General features: G+C 39.2%; 2 protein-coding genes across 2 annotated transcripts in view; one reads left to right on the forward strand and one right to left on the reverse strand.

Moving 5' to 3' along the window:
• LOC128742270 (uncharacterized) overlaps positions 1 to 10,771 on the reverse strand; it is a 135,129-nt gene extending 124,358 nt beyond the window's left edge. Inside the window, exons 1-3 of the mRNA XM_053838575.1 lie at positions 10,689 to 10,771; positions 10,333 to 10,614; positions 10,052 to 10,279 (exon numbers count right to left, since the gene is read on the reverse strand). Of these exons, the coding sequence (XP_053694550.1) occupies positions 10,052 to 10,279; positions 10,333 to 10,614; positions 10,689 to 10,703 (525 nt within the window). The 5' untranslated portion in view covers positions 10,704 to 10,771. The remainder of the gene's footprint in view (positions 1 to 10,051; positions 10,280 to 10,332; positions 10,615 to 10,688) is intronic.
• A 1,952-nt stretch (positions 10,772 to 12,723) lies between these two features.
• On the forward strand, positions 12,724 to 18,902 carry LOC128740105 (uncharacterized protein K02A2.6-like). The gene is made up of 2 exons (XM_053835615.1): positions 12,724 to 14,157; positions 18,891 to 18,902. The coding sequence occupies exons 1-2, from the start codon at positions 12,724 to 12,726 to the stop codon at positions 18,900 to 18,902; spliced, it is 1,446 nt and encodes a 481-aa protein (XP_053691590.1).
• Positions 18,903 to 19,230: the final 328 nt, after the last annotated feature.

The following is a 19,230-nucleotide window of genomic DNA, read 5'->3' on the forward strand; positions in this document are numbered from 1 at the left end:
ATGAAATTGCGTCTAATAGATTGTCCCGGTGGCAATATGTCCAACAGCTACGTGAACACTTCCGGAGAAGATGATCTAAAGAGTATGTGACAGAATTGCAAGTTCGAGGTAAGTGGACAAAACAGCGTGTCAATGTCAAACCTGGATTAATAGTTCTACTCAAGGAAGACAATCTGCCGCCTCAACATTGGAAATTAGGCCCAGTAGTCAATGTTTATCCTGGGGGGATGGTTTAGTTAGAATTGTGGACGTTAAAACAATATCTGGTACCTATAAAAGACCCATTCATAAATTAGCACCATTACCAATACTTGATAATCTCCTTACTGATTCTATCGTATCCACCTTTTGCCGAAGGGAGAAGTTGCCGCGAAGCCAACTGAACATATGCCAACCAATCGCAGTGCAGCAGAGTAGCACGTTAGCACGCAGCTCTATCGGTGCTGTTGCTGTTATAAAAGAACGCGCGTCGCTACGCGATTCATTAGTTTTGTTCCAGTCGTCAACCCAGCAACAGCAGAAGAAGAAGGAGGAAACAAAAAAACCGCGAAGCAGCAATTAATGGAAAAAACACTAGCAGCCGCTAGCTGGCAGCCGAACGCGCAGATAGCTTCGTTCGTGTCTGCGTTGACGTCGTTAGCGGTGCACAGCAGGCGGCTTGCGCAGTCCATCATTGGTGCTCAGCGAACATACTTTATGGTCCCATGTACAAAATATCGTGATGAATATAGTTTATTTAGAGTAACTCTGTGGTTTGCTTGCAATGCTCGTGTCCGCGATTTATACGCTGCATCCAATTCCAGTGTACAATTCTGAAAAATAGTATGAATTTTCTCAAGAGTAGAATGAATATTTCTCAAGAATATTTCTCGTAAATCGAACCAAGTAGCTTCACCGGCAGCCAGTCAACCAACCTGCTCTGCGTGTATCACTTTACGGCCCTATCCAACGGGCAATCCACCCGACCAGCGAGTAGTCTACATTAAATCCAACACTCACAGTAAAGTAGAAAACAATCCCTCCGTTACTTAGCCAGATAAAACAAAGTGAATAGGACTTAAATATTCGCCGTGATTGTATAAAATTTCGCCGAATACCATTTTGCGAAAAACCTTACGCGGAATGTACCATTTCACGGAAAACCTATTCGTGGAAAGTACCATCCTCGGAGTGATGCTCCCTTACTCGTTGTAGCTCGTTCGGACCAAACTGAAGGAAAGTAATAGAGGCCAGTATACCTAGGAAAACAAATAAACCTAGACAGAGGTGATTTCTGCGGGGTGCTGCAGACAGTTTTTGGTGGTCTTGTTATTGTCTGTTATGTTTTATGGAAGTCTAAAATTTCTCGAGTTCGATTAGTTTTTGAGTTACGCAAAGATTTCTATTTAGTTTGGATGAGAGTCCTTATTCCCCTACCACAGGGGTGAGGGGTCTCAAACCATTATAAAAAATCCTGCCTACAAAATCCCCCACATGCCAAATTTGGTTCCATTTGCTTGATTAGTTCTTTAGTTATGAGAAAGTTTGTATTTCATTTGTATGGGAGCCCCCTATTATAGGGGGAGGGGGCGTAATTCCCCTCCTAAAGAAGGGAGGTGTCTCAATTCACCATAGAAAAAAAATTGTCACCAAAACCACCCACATGCCAAATTTGCTTCCATTTGCTTGATTAGTTCTGGAGTTATGAACAAGTTTGTATTTCATTTATATGGGAGCCCCCACTCCTAAAGGGGAGAGGGGTCATAAATCCTCTCCTAAAGAGGGCAGGGTCTCAATGCACCAAAGAAAAAAATCTTGTCTCCTAAAACACCCACATGCCAAATTTTGTTCCATTTGCTTGATCAGTTCTCGAGTTATGCAGAAATTTGTATTTCATTTGTATGGGAGCCCCCCCTCTTAGTGGAGGCAGAGGTCTCTAACAATCATAAGAACCTTCCCCGGCGTCAAAAACCCCTACGTGCAACGTTCACGCCGATCGGTTCACAAGTTTTCGATTCAATAAGGAACATACGGACAGACAGACAGAAATTTGTGTTTCATTTGTATGGCAGCCCCTCGTCTCAATGGGGGGAGAAATCTCTAACCATCATAAAAACCTTTCCCGGTCCCAGAGCCTCCTACATGCAAATACATAAAAAAATCCTTAACTGTTTCATGAAAGAAAACAAAAAAATATTGGCTCGAAAAAGTTTCCAATAGTTTGTTTTTGCCATTTCTTTATGACCCGCTCAGTTTACAAAAAAATATGCATCTAGTTTCTTCTAAATCAACTTGAATATAAGGAACTAAGTCTTTCCTTGATGTTTCGAGTAAGATTTGGGGCGCTATTTACATTCATTTAAAAATAATCGAATTTTCTTAACGTACATCTAGTCTCAATCTGCAGCAGTCTACCCTAGATGTTTAGTAATATATTTGGCCACCGACATTAACCCCTCTAAGGTCTACATCATTTTTAGCACCGCAAAATTCACTAAAATGGCCATAACTTTTTAATTTTTCAATATTTTTTCACCAAATTTGGGAATTTTGTCGAAAATATTTTCTATTTTCATAATATCTATAGATAATGGCCATATGTCATATGGTCCCGGAGTTATTCCGGAGTTCCTTGGGGGACCGAGATATGGCTTTTTTAGATAAAGTTGCCAAATATCTAAAATTTGTTTGAAATCTGTTGATTTTTGTAAACATATCATCGACTGTGGACATATCAGTTACTTTGCCGCAGTTATGATCCATGCTGCGCGCCATCCGGATCCGGGGGGACCCTATGAATCCGGAACCGGTTCCCGTAACGGGACATTTCAGCATAAGTAAAGCATGTCGTGTCGCATATCAAAAAACATCAGCATTCGACAAAATAGCGATTGGTGATCATCTCATGTCTCTCAGAGGCCGTATGACCGGTTCCTGGTCCGGGGAGGGTTTCTTTTCTGATTCAAGCACGGAACGGATTTCGGAGGAACTTGTCCGGGACCTGGAATCGGCCATATGATCTCTGAAAGACATGAGATGTTCGCCAATCGCTATTTTATCGAGTTCTGATGTTTTTGGGTATACAACACGACATGCTTTACTGATACTGAAATGTCCCGTTACGGGAACCGGTTCCGGATTCATAGTGTCCCCCCGGATCCGGATGGCGCGCAGTATGGCTCATAACTGCGGCAAAGTAACTGATATGTCCACAGTCGATGATATGTTTACAAAAATCAACAGATTTCAAACAAATTTGAGATATTTGGCAACTTTATTTAAAAAAGCCATATCTCGGTCCCCCAAGGAACTCCGGAATAACTCCGGGACCATATGACATATGGCCATTATCTATAGATATTATGAAAATAGAAAATATTTTCGGCAAAATTCCCAAATTTGGTGAAAAAATATTGAAAAATTAAAAAGTTATGGCCATTTTAGTGAATTTTGCGGTGCTAAAAATGATGTAGACCTTAGAGGGGTTAATCACAGAGAACAGACATCCATTCAGGAACAAATTTTTCGGGAATTCTTGGATAAAATTTCAAATTAAAATCACCTAATATGCTAGCGTCACCACCACTATAGTTTCCGAACTAAATGATTCTTTTGATTTGGACACTGACAACCTTTGGCTCCTCTGGCGCTAGTATATATGGACTGTAACCGTTATGCTAGCGCCAGAAGCTAGCTGTTGTGAGTTTAGTGTAGAATTTTATGCGCCTTTAGCGACATCATCACTATAGTTTCCCAACTAATTTGACATAAGTTTTATCCAAGTGGGGACCTTTTGCTTGGATGTCTGTTCTCTGTGGGTTAATGCCGGCAACGCGACTTGCCGTCTTTGACCCTATCTAAGAAAAATTTAAACTAAAATAATAAAGCCGGTATTTAAAAAATTTTAAACTTTCAAATTGTTTTTTTGTTCTCAAGTCTTTGACTTGAGTAAAAGTTTTATGTAACTGACAGGTTTCCGTTAAATAATGAATAAATTACAAATTAGGGTAAGACGGGGCAAAGAGTGTCACTTAAGCTCAAACTGTGCTAGATTAAAAAATATCTGTATTTTAACTGTAACTTCGCCTTTCGTTTGTACAAACTCAAATCGTTCGTATTCGGAACTCTGTGGCAGTTACAGCATCTCTAGTGACTTGAGCGCCATTTACCTGAAACAGAGAAGGCCACTAGAGCACGTCAATGTCCGGCCAGAGACTCTTACCATCGGGCGGCTGTAGCAGAATTCAGACCACAAAGCCTACCAAATTACTACGAAGATCGTATACTGAACACAGATCAAATCAGAATCACGTTTACTTTTATCACCTTAATGGAGGCGCACCATCGTTATGTTTATCGAACCGAACGAATAATAGTTAACCATTAAGCCGACCAAAATGTCTTTCTAGTTTTCCCGACTATACTTTCGTTTATTCACTCTAAATTTTTCGATTTGGCGCCACTAACTATCTTGTACTTTACTTCTAACCACTTTCAATTCTTTCGTTCTTTTGAGCTCAAGTGCGCTTACTTGCTTTCGTGGACGGAATAACAGGAGTCCAACGGTGGTCGAGATCTCTCCACGTGGTTTCTAGGCGAGCAGTTGTATCAGTTGCAGATCGTAAATGCTGGGTGGCGGCACCGCGGCCGATGTTGACGACGGCCAAAATCCTTTGGGGTAGATGCGTCCCCGGAATACTGTCGGTGGAGAACCAGCGGCTTGCCAAACAGCACGACCACAATCCACCCTCGAGTTCCAAACCTAGATTTGCACCCACGTTGAATTGGTGGGTGTACCTATTCAACGCACTCGCGTTAATTTTTCACTTTACGCTTAATACATTTGAGTCTTACCTGAATCGCACAAATTTAAATTACAAACTGACTTATTTCTTCAAGTCGAACCTAATTCGAACGCGCACTGCAATGAATCAAAAAAACTAAGTTAAAGTCCATTTTGAGCGTCCAATATTTCATCTAATCACACTTTTTCTTTAAACTTACAATCTGTTCAGCACAGATGCACACTACACGCGCGTTAACTAATAGCTTTTAAAATCACTGCTCGAACAAAAAGCGAACTTAACTCGAGTACGTCTCCACCAAAGTGAAAGAGTCGATCACGTTTTCCAACTCACAAGTGATCGAAAGGTATTCTCGTGCTGTGTTCTGATTGGTCGTTTTTTATGTACCTATACTGCCGCTGGAAGCATATCTGTCCCATGTTACAAAACACGAAAATGAGAAAATCGCACTCAAAGTTGAAAAACTGATTTTTCTAAAATTATTTAGATTTGATGTTATTATGATAATGTTGATAGGTAATGTTGAAAAACTTCACTCAATTTTGTATACAGCTTGAAAACATTTTATATGAAAAGGTATATGCAGCGAGATAAATATGCGTCCATTTTTCCAGTGGGACAAATTGTTTTCAAATTTTTTCGAGTTTTTCTAGTATAAACACCATGTTTTCGATTCATATTATAAAAATACATATATAATTATAACGTTTGACAACAAAATGTCGAAAATGACCAAATGTAACATGGGACAGTTATGCTTCCACCGGCAGTATATACCTATCTGTTTATTAATAACTAGCTGACCCGACAAACTTCGTATTGCCACAAATTAACCTGTGTTGTACATAAATCATGAATCTCGGATGATCTTTGTCACTTTTCGAGTTTTGCAAGCCCCCCAGTGGGCGGCGCTTCCGACGGCGGGTCACCGGCAACACTCGCGACCGGCTCGTCCTGAATGATCTAGTGTTACTATAGATAGTTTTTGTGGTCTTGTTATTGATTAATGTTTTATGGAAGAGTCTCGAATTTCTCGAGTTGGATTAGTTTTTGAGTTTCGCAAAAATTTCTGTTTTATTTGTATGAGAGTCCATATCCCCCTACCACAGGGGTGAGAGGTCTCTAACTATCATAAAATAAATTCAAGACTCAAAAATCTCCTACATGCTAAATTTGGTTCCATTTGCTTGATTAGTACTCAAATTATAAGGAAATTTGTATTTCATTTGTATGGGAGCCCACCCTCTTAAAAGGGAAAGGGGTCGTAATACACCACAGAAAAAAAATTCTGCCATCTAAAACTCTCACATGCCAAATTTGGTTCCATTTGCTTGATTAGTTCTAAAGTTAGGAGCAAATTTGTATTTCGTATGAATGGGAGCCCCCCCCCTCCTAAAAAGGTAAGAAGTCCTAATTCATCATGGGAAAAATGGTTGCCTCCAAAAACACCCACATGCCAAATATGGTTCCATTTGCTTGATTAGTTCTCGAATTATGGGGAAATTTGTATTTCATTTGTATGGGAGCCCCCCTTCCTAATGTGGGAAGAGGTCCTAATTCATCACAGAAAAAACTCTTGCCTCCAAAAACACTTACACGCCAAATTTGGTTCCATTTGCTGGATTAGTTCTCGAGTTATGAGGAAATTTGTATTTCGTTTGTATAGGACCCCCCCCCCCTCCTAAAGTGGGGAGGGGTCCCAATTCATCATTGAAAAAAAAATTGTCTCCAACAACACACACATGCCAAATTTGGTTCAATTCGGTTGATTAGTTCTCGAGTTATGAGGAAATTTGTATTTCATTTGTACAGGAGCCCCTCCTCTTAAAGTGGGGAGGGGTCCTAATTCACCATAGAAAATTTTCTTGCTCTCGAAAACCTTCACATGCCAAATTTGGTTGCATTTGCTTGATTTGTTCTCGAGTTATGAGGAAATTTGTATGGAAGTCCCCCCTCTTAAAGGGGAGAGGAGTTATAATTCCTCTTATAAAGAGGGGAGGGGTCTCAATTCACCATAGAATAAATTCTTGTCACCAAAAAAAACACCCACTTGCCAAATGTTGTTCTATTTGCTTGATTAGTTCTCGAGTTAGGAGGAAATTTGTATTTCATTTGTACAGGAGCCCCCCCTCTTAGAGTGGGGAGGGGTCCTAATTCACCGTAGAAAATTTTCTTGCCCTCGAAAACCTTCACATGCCAAAGTTGGTTCCATTTGCTTGATTAGTTCTCGAGTTATGAGGAAATTTGTATGGAAGCCCCCCCTCTTAAAGGGGAGAGGAGTTACAATTCCCCTTATAAAGAGGGAGGGGTCTCAATTTACCATAGAATAAATTCTTGTCACCGAAAACACCCACATGCCAAATTTGGTTCTATTTGCTTGATTAGTTCTCGAGTTATGAGGAAATTTGTATTTCATTTGTATAGGAGCCCCCCCTCCTAACGTGGGGAGAGGTTCTTATTCATCATAGAAAACATTCTTGCCTCCAAAAACACCTACATGCCAAATTTGGTTCCATTTGCTGGATTAGCTCTCGAGTTATAAGGAAATTTGTATTTCGTTTGTATAGGAGCCCCCCCCCCCTCTTAAAGTGGGGAGGGGTCCCAATTCATCATAGAAAAAAATTTTGTCTTCAAAAACACACACATGCCAAATTTGGTTCCATTTGCTTGATTAGTTCTCGAGTTATGAGGAAATTGGTATTTCATTTATACAGGAGCCCCCCCTCTTAAAGTGAGGTGGGGTCTAAATTCAACATAGAAAATTTTCTTGCCCTCGAAAACCTTCACATGCCAAATTTGGTTCCATTTGCTTGATTAGTTCTCGAGTTATGAGGAAATTTGTATGGAAACCCCCCCCTCTTAAAGGGGAGAGGAGTTATAATTCCCCTTATAAAGAAGGGGGGATCTCAAATTACCCTAGAATAAATTCTTGTCACCGAAAACACCCACATGCCAAATTTGGTTCGATTTGCTTGATTAGTTCTCGAGTTATGCAGAAATTTGTGTTTCATTTATATGGGAGCCCCCCCTCTTAGTGGGGGGAGGGGTCTCTAACCATCACTAAAACCTTTCCTGGCCCCAAAAACCTCTACATGCAAATTTTCACGCCGATTGGTTCAGTAGTTTTTGATTCTATAAGGAACACAGGACAGACAGACAGACAGACAGACAGACAGAAATCCTTCTTTATAGGTATAGATACTATATGGGAAATTTCTAGAACTTTCCCGAATGATGCCATAACGTCGGTACAACGTGGCAGAAATGCGCCTCAATGTATACCGTCAAGTAACATTGTGGATTCTGTCTTATCTAACGTTTTACTACTCTTCGCTAGGTGTCGCTTCAACTTATATGCAACGGTGCAAGTCGTACCCACACAACGTTTCATTCGAAATTTTTCTAACGTATCATTTGCTAACCCGAATTTGCACCTAAACTTCAATGTACATAAACACATGTAACAAGGTATATTGTTACATAACCGCAATGCGTTATGTGCATAACATTTTAGGATATTTTCTTAACAATCTTGGAAATATTGAGCATTAGAAAATGTTTTTTCTATTTTTCCAAGAGCTTTGAAAAAGACCCTTTTTTTCTAGTAGCGGAAAAATCACCGGGGCAAAGTGTGTCAATCAATGGGGCAAAGAGTGTCACGTTCTTAAATAGAATTGTTTAAATTTGTAGGATCCAGCAGTTATTTAAAATAGTGAAAAACAATTGTAGTTGCATGTTCAAGTCAATCAGTGCAAGTTTTGCAGTTTCCCGCAACGTGTATTCAATATTTTAATTTGTAATTTGTTTGTTTATTTGTTACGGTAACCTTTAGTTTACAACTTTATATCAGGTCAAGGAGAACACAAAAACGAAAATAGATACTTGATGACTAAATCGAACACACAAATTAATAATTAATGCTAATCAAAAAACATTAAACAATTACACTAATCTTTTTGTAAAGTTTTTAAAGGTCGATATAGTTGGCTTTAGTTTGGCGTCTATTGGGAGACCGCCCAGGTAACCAATAAGCATTTCCAATGCAATTTAAAAGCAAGCCAACAAGCATTTAAGTTGCCTTAAATGCTACTTAAATGCTATTTTGGCAAAATATGCGGCTACTTTACTGCTAGCCCTCTTATAGTGCTGACAATGCTTATTTGCAGCTAGTTGCCAACAAGAAGAATTTAAATAGAATTTTAGATGCAAATTTGCAACAGTTATGCATGCAGTCAAAAAGCTGATAAACAACAACCTGCAGTATAAAACGCCAGGGATGCTAATAAACGACTGATTTACTGCTTATTTTAATGCTTAATGGTTACCTGGGCGTTCCAGCATGTGGCTCTGTATATGAGCACGCTTTTTCCACTACTAGTTGTATTCCTAGGAATGATGAGACATCGCGTACGTTGCTGCTGTCCAGGTTGCAGGAGCTGTTGAATATAATCGGGTTGGTTGCCGAAGTAAGCTTGTCGTATGAAGCAACATATTCTAAGCCGGTAGTTAGCTGGTAGATCGACTCCGAGAATAGTATTTCGACACGTTGTTTTGAGCATTTTATCGCTTGTTGTATTTAGCAGCGCATGCGTTCTTTTCTCAATCGTTGTTAATTTATACATACTTATGCCATATAGGTAATCTAGATTAAACAGTAGATTTTTAAAACGTATTCAAAGCCATATTTTTCTATCTTTACATTTACACCCCTCGCCACAGACTACTGTGACACACTTTGCCCCGAAGCATGTTATTTGAACAAATATGCAAATTAACGCTTGCTTGCAAATAAATAGCCTGTAAATCACTTTTCTATGCAGTCGTTAAACCTAAATAAATAATTTATTTATAATATGGAGCAAAAACATTGAATTTTCAAATGATAGCCAGTTTTCGGTTTTAAAGTATCGCATAAGCGACGGTGCCAAAAATTTCAATGATTTTAAAATAGACACTCATAACTTGTTGGTTATTATTTATCCCTGGTAGAACAAGGTACTGATAAGATGTTTGATAGAAAAGTATTCCAAACTTGGAATAATATTATAGGACTTAGAAAATTTCATTGACACACTTTGCCCCGTCCTACCCTACATATTCTTAGAGATCAAAAATGTTGCCTGAAATGGAGATTTATTTTTAACAGGCCGTCGGTTAAAAAGTTCATTTACAAGAAATATATCACGTTAAAATCAATGAGTAGTTAGCTCCAAAACTTCCAAATATTCATTTAGATGATGATTAAATGCTGATTCGATGATGCTTACCTGATAAACAGCATTTTTTGTTTGCTCCAATAAATGGTTTGCAAAAGCATTTGAAAAAGTCTGACGATATTTGCTACTTTCTTCAATAAACTTTAACTTATTCCCTGGTGAAACCGGAACTGGCTTTTCAAATTGTTTATCAGATGTTCCAATATTACGTTCTCGCTGTTTTAACATCTCTACCAAATTGATAGTGTTGATGTTATAGATAGTAGTTGTATATTGTTCCTAGAAAGCAATTTTTTGTACTTAACATTAACATATCCGACTAAAAAAATTACTCTTGAGGAATGAAAATTCTTTATGGATGGGTTTCTGTTTATAACAGAAGTTGCTGGATTTTCTGCATTGTATATAGAATTGACGTGCTGTAATTTCGCCTTTCTCTCATGACATTGTTTGTTCCCAGATACATTAACCGCGGCTGCATTCAATTGTTCGAGGGCGTCACGATAAGCCTGTTCAAATGTTTTGTTACTACAACTTTGCGGTTTGTGGATTTTGTTTTTGTTGGGAATGCTGCATAATAGAATATTTGTATTGTGAGACGCAATCAACTGCTTCTAAAAACCGGAAATAATTTCAAATATTAGAAAAATGTTCTATACCAAGCTTTAATCATCTTATAGCTACTTACCTGTTGTTCTGACATGCTTTTGGCCTCTAACTTCTACAAATAAATTATAAAATCTGAGGATAAAAACGTGAAAAACCACTTCGCGTTAAAATTATTATTCGCTATGACGGCGTTGCTAATATTGTTCAGGGTTTTGCGTGAGAAAAAAAGAAAGGGAAATATTTTTGCTTTTGTCATCACGCACACGTTGACAGTTCGGCACGAGATTTCCTGTAAGTGCGAGCAGCCTACGAAATCTACTTTTTTAATGCCGTCATCGCGAATTCGTTTAGCATCAGGCGATACTGTATCGGTATTGAAAAAATCGATACTTTTGGATCTATATATCAGATCGATATACTCAATGTACATTAAAAGTAGAGTGACTATATACAGAGTGGCGACAATGAAGTATTCCACCACGCACACATATAAAGATTTTTTGACATTAGCTGAGGCCCTCGCTGAAGCTGTTTGCAGTAGGAGTAATATCAACAACATCAAATTCCAAACTCCCGGATCCTCTCCTCCACTCTTTGCTCCCCTCTCACTCCTACATAAGCGATCCTCAGCAAATGTCATTCTCGTTGGTGACGAAACCGCAAATTACTTCATGTCAAAATTGGAATGATAATTATCTGTCAGTGTCATTCCAATCGAGCAGACAACCTATCCAACGTGTATGCAGGAAAGAGAAAGAAAAACCTATAGGATAAACCGCATTGCATACATTTGGGATGACTTGGCGCCACTCTGTATATAGTCACTCTAATTAAAAGCTGTGTTAAAAGTAAGGTAATACCACAGAGAACACACATCCAAGCGAAAGGTCCCCACTGGTAGAGTGACTGTATACAGAGTGGCGACAATGTCAAAATTGGAATGATAATTATCTGTCAGTGTCATTCCAATCGAGCATACGACCTATCCAACGCGTATGCAGGAAAGAGAAAGAAAAACCTTGGAAAAACCGCATTGCATACATTTGGGATGACTTGTCGCCACTCTGTATATAGTCACTCTACCCACTGGGATAAAACTTCCCAGGTAACCAATAAGCATTAGTATAAGCAGTAAATCAATCGTTTATTAGCATCCCTGGCGTTTTATACTGCAGGTGGTTGTTTATCAGCCTTTTGACTGCATAACTGTTGTAAATTGGCATCCTCAATTCTATTTAAATACTTCTTGTCGGTAACTAGCTGCAAATAAGCATTGTCAGCACTATAAGAAGGCTAGCAGTAAAGTAGCCGCATATTTTGCCAAAATAGCATTTAAGTAGTATTTAAGGCAACTTAAATGCTTATTGGCTTGCAGTTAAATTGCATTGGAAATGCTTATTGGTTACCTGGGTTATGTCAAATTAGTTGGGAAACTATAGTGATGATGTCGCTAAAGACGCATAAAATTCTACACTCAACTCACAACAGCTAGCTTCTGGCGCTAGCATAACGGTTACAGTCCATATATACTAGCGCCAGAGGAGCCAAAGGTTGTCAGTGTGCAAATCAAAAGAATCATTTAGTTGGGAAACTAGACATCCATTCAGGAACAAATTTTTCGGGAATTCTTGGATAAAATTTCAAATTAAAATCACCTAATATGCTAGCGTCACCACCACTATAGTTTCCCAACTAAATGATTCTTTTGATTTGCACATTGACAACCTTTGGCTCCTCTGGCGCTAGTATATATGGACTGTAACCGTTATGCTAGCGCCAGAAGCTAGCTGTTGTGAGTTTAGTGTAGAATTTTAGGGGTCTTTAGCGACATCATCACTATAGTTTCCCAACTAATTTGACATAAGTTTTATCCAAGTGGGGACCTTTCGCTTGGATGTCTGTTCTCTGTGGAGATAGTGCAACTGCTGGAAAACCATTTCAATCCGGAGCCATTAGAAATTTTAGAAAACTTTCGGTTCAAGTGCCGTACACAAGGCGACGAACGTGCCGAGGAATCAATCGATGATTACCTCATTGCTTTGCGAAAGTTGGCTATTACGTGTAATTTCGGACAATACTTAAATACTGCTTTACGGAATCAGTTTGTGTTCGGGATGAAGGACTGCAAAATACAGTCGCGTTTGTTGGAAGTGCGTGGACTAACTCTCGAACGGGCTCACGAAATTGCAGTGTCGATGGAGTTATCGGTAAAAGGTGGTCAAGAAATTCACTCACGGCAGAGTAGGCCTGAATTAAATTTGGTTGAGCACCCGGCAACAAAACATGCGAAATACAGAGCAAAAAAAGCGAATACAGCAAGTAAGGTTATGGCGAAACCTGATTCGAATAAAAAGGCCTGTTATCGATGCGGCAGTGCGGAGCATTTAGCTAACAAGTGTCCGTACATAAAGTCGGCTTGTGATTTCTGTAAAATGACGGGACATATACAGAAAGTGTGCTTGAAAAAGAAAGGTGACAGGAAAAGTGATGCTAACCAAATGGAAGAGAGTGACGTACATAACACTGCAGTTACTACGGCAGAAATCTGTGGTGTTGATAGCGCGATCGATTTTAAAAGTAAAGCTGATAAATTTTGGCTGAAGCTGAACGTGAATAAAATGCAGGTGAATTTTGAAATCGACAGTGGCTCTCCAGTTGCTATCATGAGTGCTGCCGTTAAAGAAAAGTACTTTCCGTCTACGAAATTGCTACCGCCCGATTTGGAATTAGTGAGCTACAGTGGAAACTCGATCCAAATTTGCGGTATGTGCCTAGTTACTGTTCGATATCGTGGTGCAGACTACCAGCTTTCGTTGTACGTTGCAGAGAATAAAAAGCATCCTTTGCTGGGAAGAAGCTGGATGAAAGTGCTAAAAACCGATTTGGGTAAATTTTACGAAGATGTGTATACGATTTCGGCTAGCTCAACGACGAGTGCTAGTGAAGCGGTAAAAAGATTATTGGCGAGATACGACAACGTGTGTGATAAGTCCATGGGGAAAATTAACGGACTTGCGGCTAAATTGCAATTAAAGCCAAATGTGCATCCGGTATACATGAAGGCAAGGCCGGTACCGTTTTTTATACGTAATGCAGTCGAAAGTGAGATCAACAATTTGCTAGAAAATGGAGTGCTCGTTAAAGTTAATCACAGTGCGTGGGCGACACCGGTAGTCCCAGTAATGAAGCTTAACAATAAAGTGCGTCTTTGTGGCGATTACAAACTAACGGTAAATCCCAATATTGCGGTCGATGACCATCCCCTGCCCACCGTCGAAGAACTGTTTGCTAATGTGGCAGGAGGTGAGAAGTTTTCGAAAATTGATCTTTCGCAGGCGTATTTGCAGTTGGAGGTTGATTCAGAATTTCAAGAAATTCTTACGTTGAGTACGCATATGGGGTTGTACAGGCCTACACGATTGATGTATGGAGTGAGTTCGGCACCTGCGATTTGGGTGTTGAACGGCATACCTGGCGTTACGGTGTTTCTGGACGACATTCGAATTACAGGACCAAATGATGAGGTTCACTTGCAGCGTCTGGAAGAAGTGCTTAAACCACAGAGAACAGACATCCATTCAGGAACAAATTTTTCGGGAATTCTTGGATAAAATTTCAAATTAAAATCACCTAATATGCTAGCGTCACAGAGAACAGACATCCATTCAGGAACAAATTTTTCGGTAATTCTTGGATAAAATTGCAAATTAAAATCACCTAATATGCTAACGTCACCACAACTATAGTTTCCCAACTAAATGATTCTTTTGATTTGCACACTGACAACCTTTGGCTCCTCTGGCGCTAGTATATATGGACAATAAGCGTTATACTAGCGCTAGAAGCTAGCTGTTGTGAGTTTAGTGTAGAATTTTCTGCGCCTTCAGCGACATCATCACTATAGTTTCCCAACTAATTTGACATAAGTTTTATCCAAGTGGGGACCTTTTGCTTGGATGTCTGTTCTCTGTGGCATTAGCGCCAACTCCGAACAAAAGAAATGCACCTTCAAGTCGCTCTACCCAACGCGACCACTTCATTTTATGCCGATCGAATGGTTCGATTGTAAATGTCGACTGCATTCCAGCTGGAATCACACCAACTGCGGCATCCGCATCCGCACTTGTCCGCGAAGTAGCCATCCTCGGCGTCAGTTGTTGTAATCGGGCGGACAGAAACTTTTAATAGCAAAAGAAATCACTTAACATTGTGAAACGTTTTTATTTTCCGCGTGGTTTCGATTGAATTACAGAGAGAATTATAACGGTAGTTTGTTTTTGACAGATCAAAGTAATTTAGTATGTAAGGTAAGGTATAAGCACAGAGAACAGACATCCAAGCAAAAGGTCCCCACTTGGATAAAACTTATGTCAAATTAGTTGGGAAACTATAGTGATGATGTCGCTAAAGGCGCATAAAATTCTACACTAAACTCACAACAGCTAGCTTCTGGCGCTAGCATAACGGTTACAGTCCATATATACTAGCGCCAGAGGAGCCAAAGGTTGTCAGTGTCCAAATCAAAAGAATCATTTAGTTCGGAAACTATAGTGGTGGTGACGCTAGCATATTAGGTGATTTTAATTTGAAATTTTATCCAAGAATTCCCGAAAAATTTGTTCCTGAATGGATGTCTGTTCTCTGTGGTATAAGCACGCTAAAAGATATAACAGCAGCAGCTTACGTTCGTCTACGCGAATATTTTAGACACTCTAAGAATTACTCAAGCAGGATGATAGTTCAGTCTACTTTCAATATTTAAATTCATTTAATATCAGAAATTTATCATGGGATGAGATCGTAAATTTGAATATAAAGTCAATCACGACTTTATATGGTTTAAACACAGAGAACAGACATCCATTCAGGAACAAAGTTTTCGGGAATTCTTGGATAAAATTTCAAATTAAAATCACCTAATATGCTAGCGTCACCACCACTATAGTTTCCCAACTAAATGATTCTTTTGATTTGCACACTGACAACCTTTGGCTCCTCTGGCGCTAGTATATATGGACTGTAACCGTTATGCTAGCGCCAGAAGCTAGCTGTTGTGAGTTTAGTGTAGAATTTTATGCGCCTTTAGCGACATCATCACTATAGTTTCCCAACTAATTTGACATAAGTTTTATCCAAGTGGGGACCTTTCGCTTGGATGTCTGTTCTCTGTGGTTTCACCACAGAGAACAGACATCCATTCAGGAACAAATTTTTCGGGAATTCTTGGATAAAATTTCAAATTAAAATCACCTAATATGCTAGCGTCACCACTGTGTGGCAGGTATAAAATACCAGGCAACAATTGCACCAATAAATGAGTGCATACTGTATGTGCGCGATTGTTACACAGCAGCAACTCCGACACGAAATTCCGTAGATCTTAGGATGTGCTGCAAATTCAAGCATCGAAGCATGCTGTGAAATTCCACGGTAGAATCGTCCTCTTTTCTCCCCGGACTACTGACGAGGTAAGACGTATATTTGATAGACTCCCCGTGTAACCTGGCAGGTCCACACAATGGCGATCCTGTTGGGTTTCTGACCTTCTGTGCATCTTAATTTAAGATACATATGAAGAAAAGAAATGAAAATATGCAGGGAGTTTTATCAAACACGTTTGATTTTCTTTAAATCAAATTTTCTTAACTAGCGTTGCTTGCGTTGTTAATGCAACGCTTGCTGTGTCATTTTAACCAACGCCGGCGACTTGCGTTGACGCTGTGCAGCATAGTAATTTGTCGCTGCGGATAGATGTGACGAGACGTACACCGCGGTATCGCTGATACTTGAAGATGGTTCGGTGTTACGAGACGTCCATCGGTGAACCTTTGGTTCCGACTAGGACCGAATGAGACGCCCATCGGAGCAGTATTGAGTTCAAACCAAATGAAAAGGAAAAACCAATAGCTCGATTGGGCGAGACATTCGAGTCATCAATCGATAAACAAGACTTCATATAACGAGACGCCCATCAAAGTTCTGTTCATTAAAAACAGTAGAGAAGTGATGGAACGAGACGTTCATTGAAGCATCTTAGAATTAACGTGAGATTTGAAGGATTACGTCAATGATGTTGAGGAAGTGAGTCGCATTCGGGATGAATAAAGAAAATTGCTGGATTGCTGTCAAATGCAGAACCATACCTCACATGAAAAGAGCTCGGTTCAAGAGAGCCGGATAAAGTTGATGCTATGTGTTGATTTTATGCAGCTCGGGTTGATTGGTTTGATTACCTACATGGAGCGATGGAGCTAAATATCAGCATCGGAATCGATGAATGCTGTCGACTTGGTTGGTTTTGTGTGGGACGTTTGTGTTCATCCATATGCTTGAGCGATTGTGACGAAATACGCAATTCGTTGGAGGATGTGGTTGACACTGCTAAACAAGATGCAGTTTTTCGGCGCATATTGAATTTATTTGCCGCCTTCAGTGGAACATGCCTTGCAAAGTGCGTTTGAGTAACATCGGTGTGCGAACGAATCGACAAAGGTGAAAGTTTGCTTATAGTATTGAAATTCGTTTGAATTCAACAGTGTCGAGTTGAATAGTTTGAACGGCAATATTCAGATGAGCCGGCGTGTTACTGAGCATTGCTAGGAAGATTTCAGGCCCAATAGCGGGTACCTTGGGCAAACCTTTAGGGGTGTTCTACGAGCTCTGACCGCTTCCATTCTGTTGTGCGTATCATAGTTTAAACATTGCAATGTGTTGTTGGATGAGGAGATACATATGTTTTTGGATTTGCTGACTATGTTGATGAAGTTTAAAGGAAATGAGATTCGAAGTAGCACAATTCTAAAAGGGCTGATTGGCGAAATAAGAAAGGATCAGGTAACTGTTTTCCACATGAAACATCTTATGGAAAATTTTCGATGCCTTGACGGAGTGCTAATCTTGGTTGAGTGTCGCATGATTGGAAACCCTAAATGAAGTGTGCGAATTCGATCCAAATCATCTATTTTCGGGAGACATGAATAATCGTATGGTTTCAAACAAGCTGATAGGATTCATGTGCGCGATAGCATTAAATGAAGGCCGACAAAATTACCACATGATCAAAGTTTGCATGGATGCCTTATCTACAATTTACGAAAGCTGCCCAATGGATATTTGGATCAATGCCTATGTGCGCTTATAAATTGTAAAAATCTCACTGAGTTGGACCTTGCAAAAATATCGGATGTCGGTTAAGCTTATTTGCGATGCTATGCATATTCCCGACAGACCACTGAAGAGCAATGACACATGCAACAACGTGAATATTATCATTAAACAGCAATTGGGGAATGTTCAGGTCGTAGGAGTGGTTTACCTTATTCATCACATGATAGGAAAATTCGTCTGTAATTAATTCGGAATTAAGTTGAAGTTTTGCCCCATCCGGTCATTAAGTGGGTAACATGATTAGTATAATGTTAAAGTCGTCCAACAAAGGCGGATATCGAATAGACGGATCACTTTGATATGATGAATTAGCCAGAAATATTACAAGCCTTTGAACGCAACGTTGGCATCCCAGAAAGGGAAATTTCAGCATTGTTACATCTTACATGTTATGTGACATGATAACGGATGATTTTCAGGACTAAGTATTGTGCTGTATCTTTTTTATGTGGGAGTAAATCGTGCGCCTTTCCGATCGTTATAAGGAAAGCGGAGTGGTCATGGTGGGTGCCAGAGTCAAAAGTTTAGTACTGGTGAGAAGTGCAAGGAAAATGTGTGAGCTTGATGGCCACACCCACCCCTACACTGAAATCAAACCATCAATTAGTTTTATATGCAACTCACATATAAAACTTTCGAGTCTCGTTTAATAAGGCGCACATAAAATCTATGTACGCCTATTCATAATTAACAGCATAGAACATAGAAACTATGACTACTCTAATAAAGTGCAAATGTCATAATAATAATTCTTATTGGATAGTGGAATACAACGTATTAGTTTTGGGGAATAGCAAAAAAGTATATTCAACTGCTAATAAAATTAAACTGTATATGAACCGGTAGCATAATTCCTGGACAGTCTGTAGAACATTGCTGCTGTTGGGGCAGAGTCTCATACTGTCAGCCGAATTCCTTAATATTTTCAAGGTAAGGTTGCATATATTTATATAAATGATTATTTTTAATATTTTATTTTCTTTATCAAAACGAAGATATGATGCAGGAGTTCTAAAGTAATCAGGATTAGATTCAACACATAGTTGAGAAAACTGTAGGTATTAATAATAAATAAAATAATTTTAAATACAAATATTTTCTTTTTCTTTTACAGGGTTACAATTAAAACAAGTAACCGAGGCGAGGAGGGAATCCTGAAATGCCTGGTGCCTGAAAAAAGAGATGCCTGGAGGGTGCCTGAAAAGCACAATTTAGTTTTGAGCTTTACACGTTTCAGATCATTACACGAGGATAAAACGGATAAAACAAGAAGTACAAATCCAGTTGATGAATATGCTGACATTTCGACAGAATATTCAGTTCTCGTACACGATGAAGTAAATGTGTCATACGTTTTCTGTAAATCAATAAAAATTGTTGACTAATTGGTAGATTTTTTTAAATATTGAGTAAAATTTGAGAATATTTTTATAACTTCTTTTAATAAAAATGAA

Source organism: Sabethes cyaneus, chromosome 3 (genome assembly GCF_943734655.1).
Source record: "Sabethes cyaneus chromosome 3, idSabCyanKW18_F2, whole genome shotgun sequence".
Taxonomy (NCBI): domain Eukaryota; kingdom Metazoa; phylum Arthropoda; class Insecta; order Diptera; family Culicidae; genus Sabethes; species Sabethes cyaneus.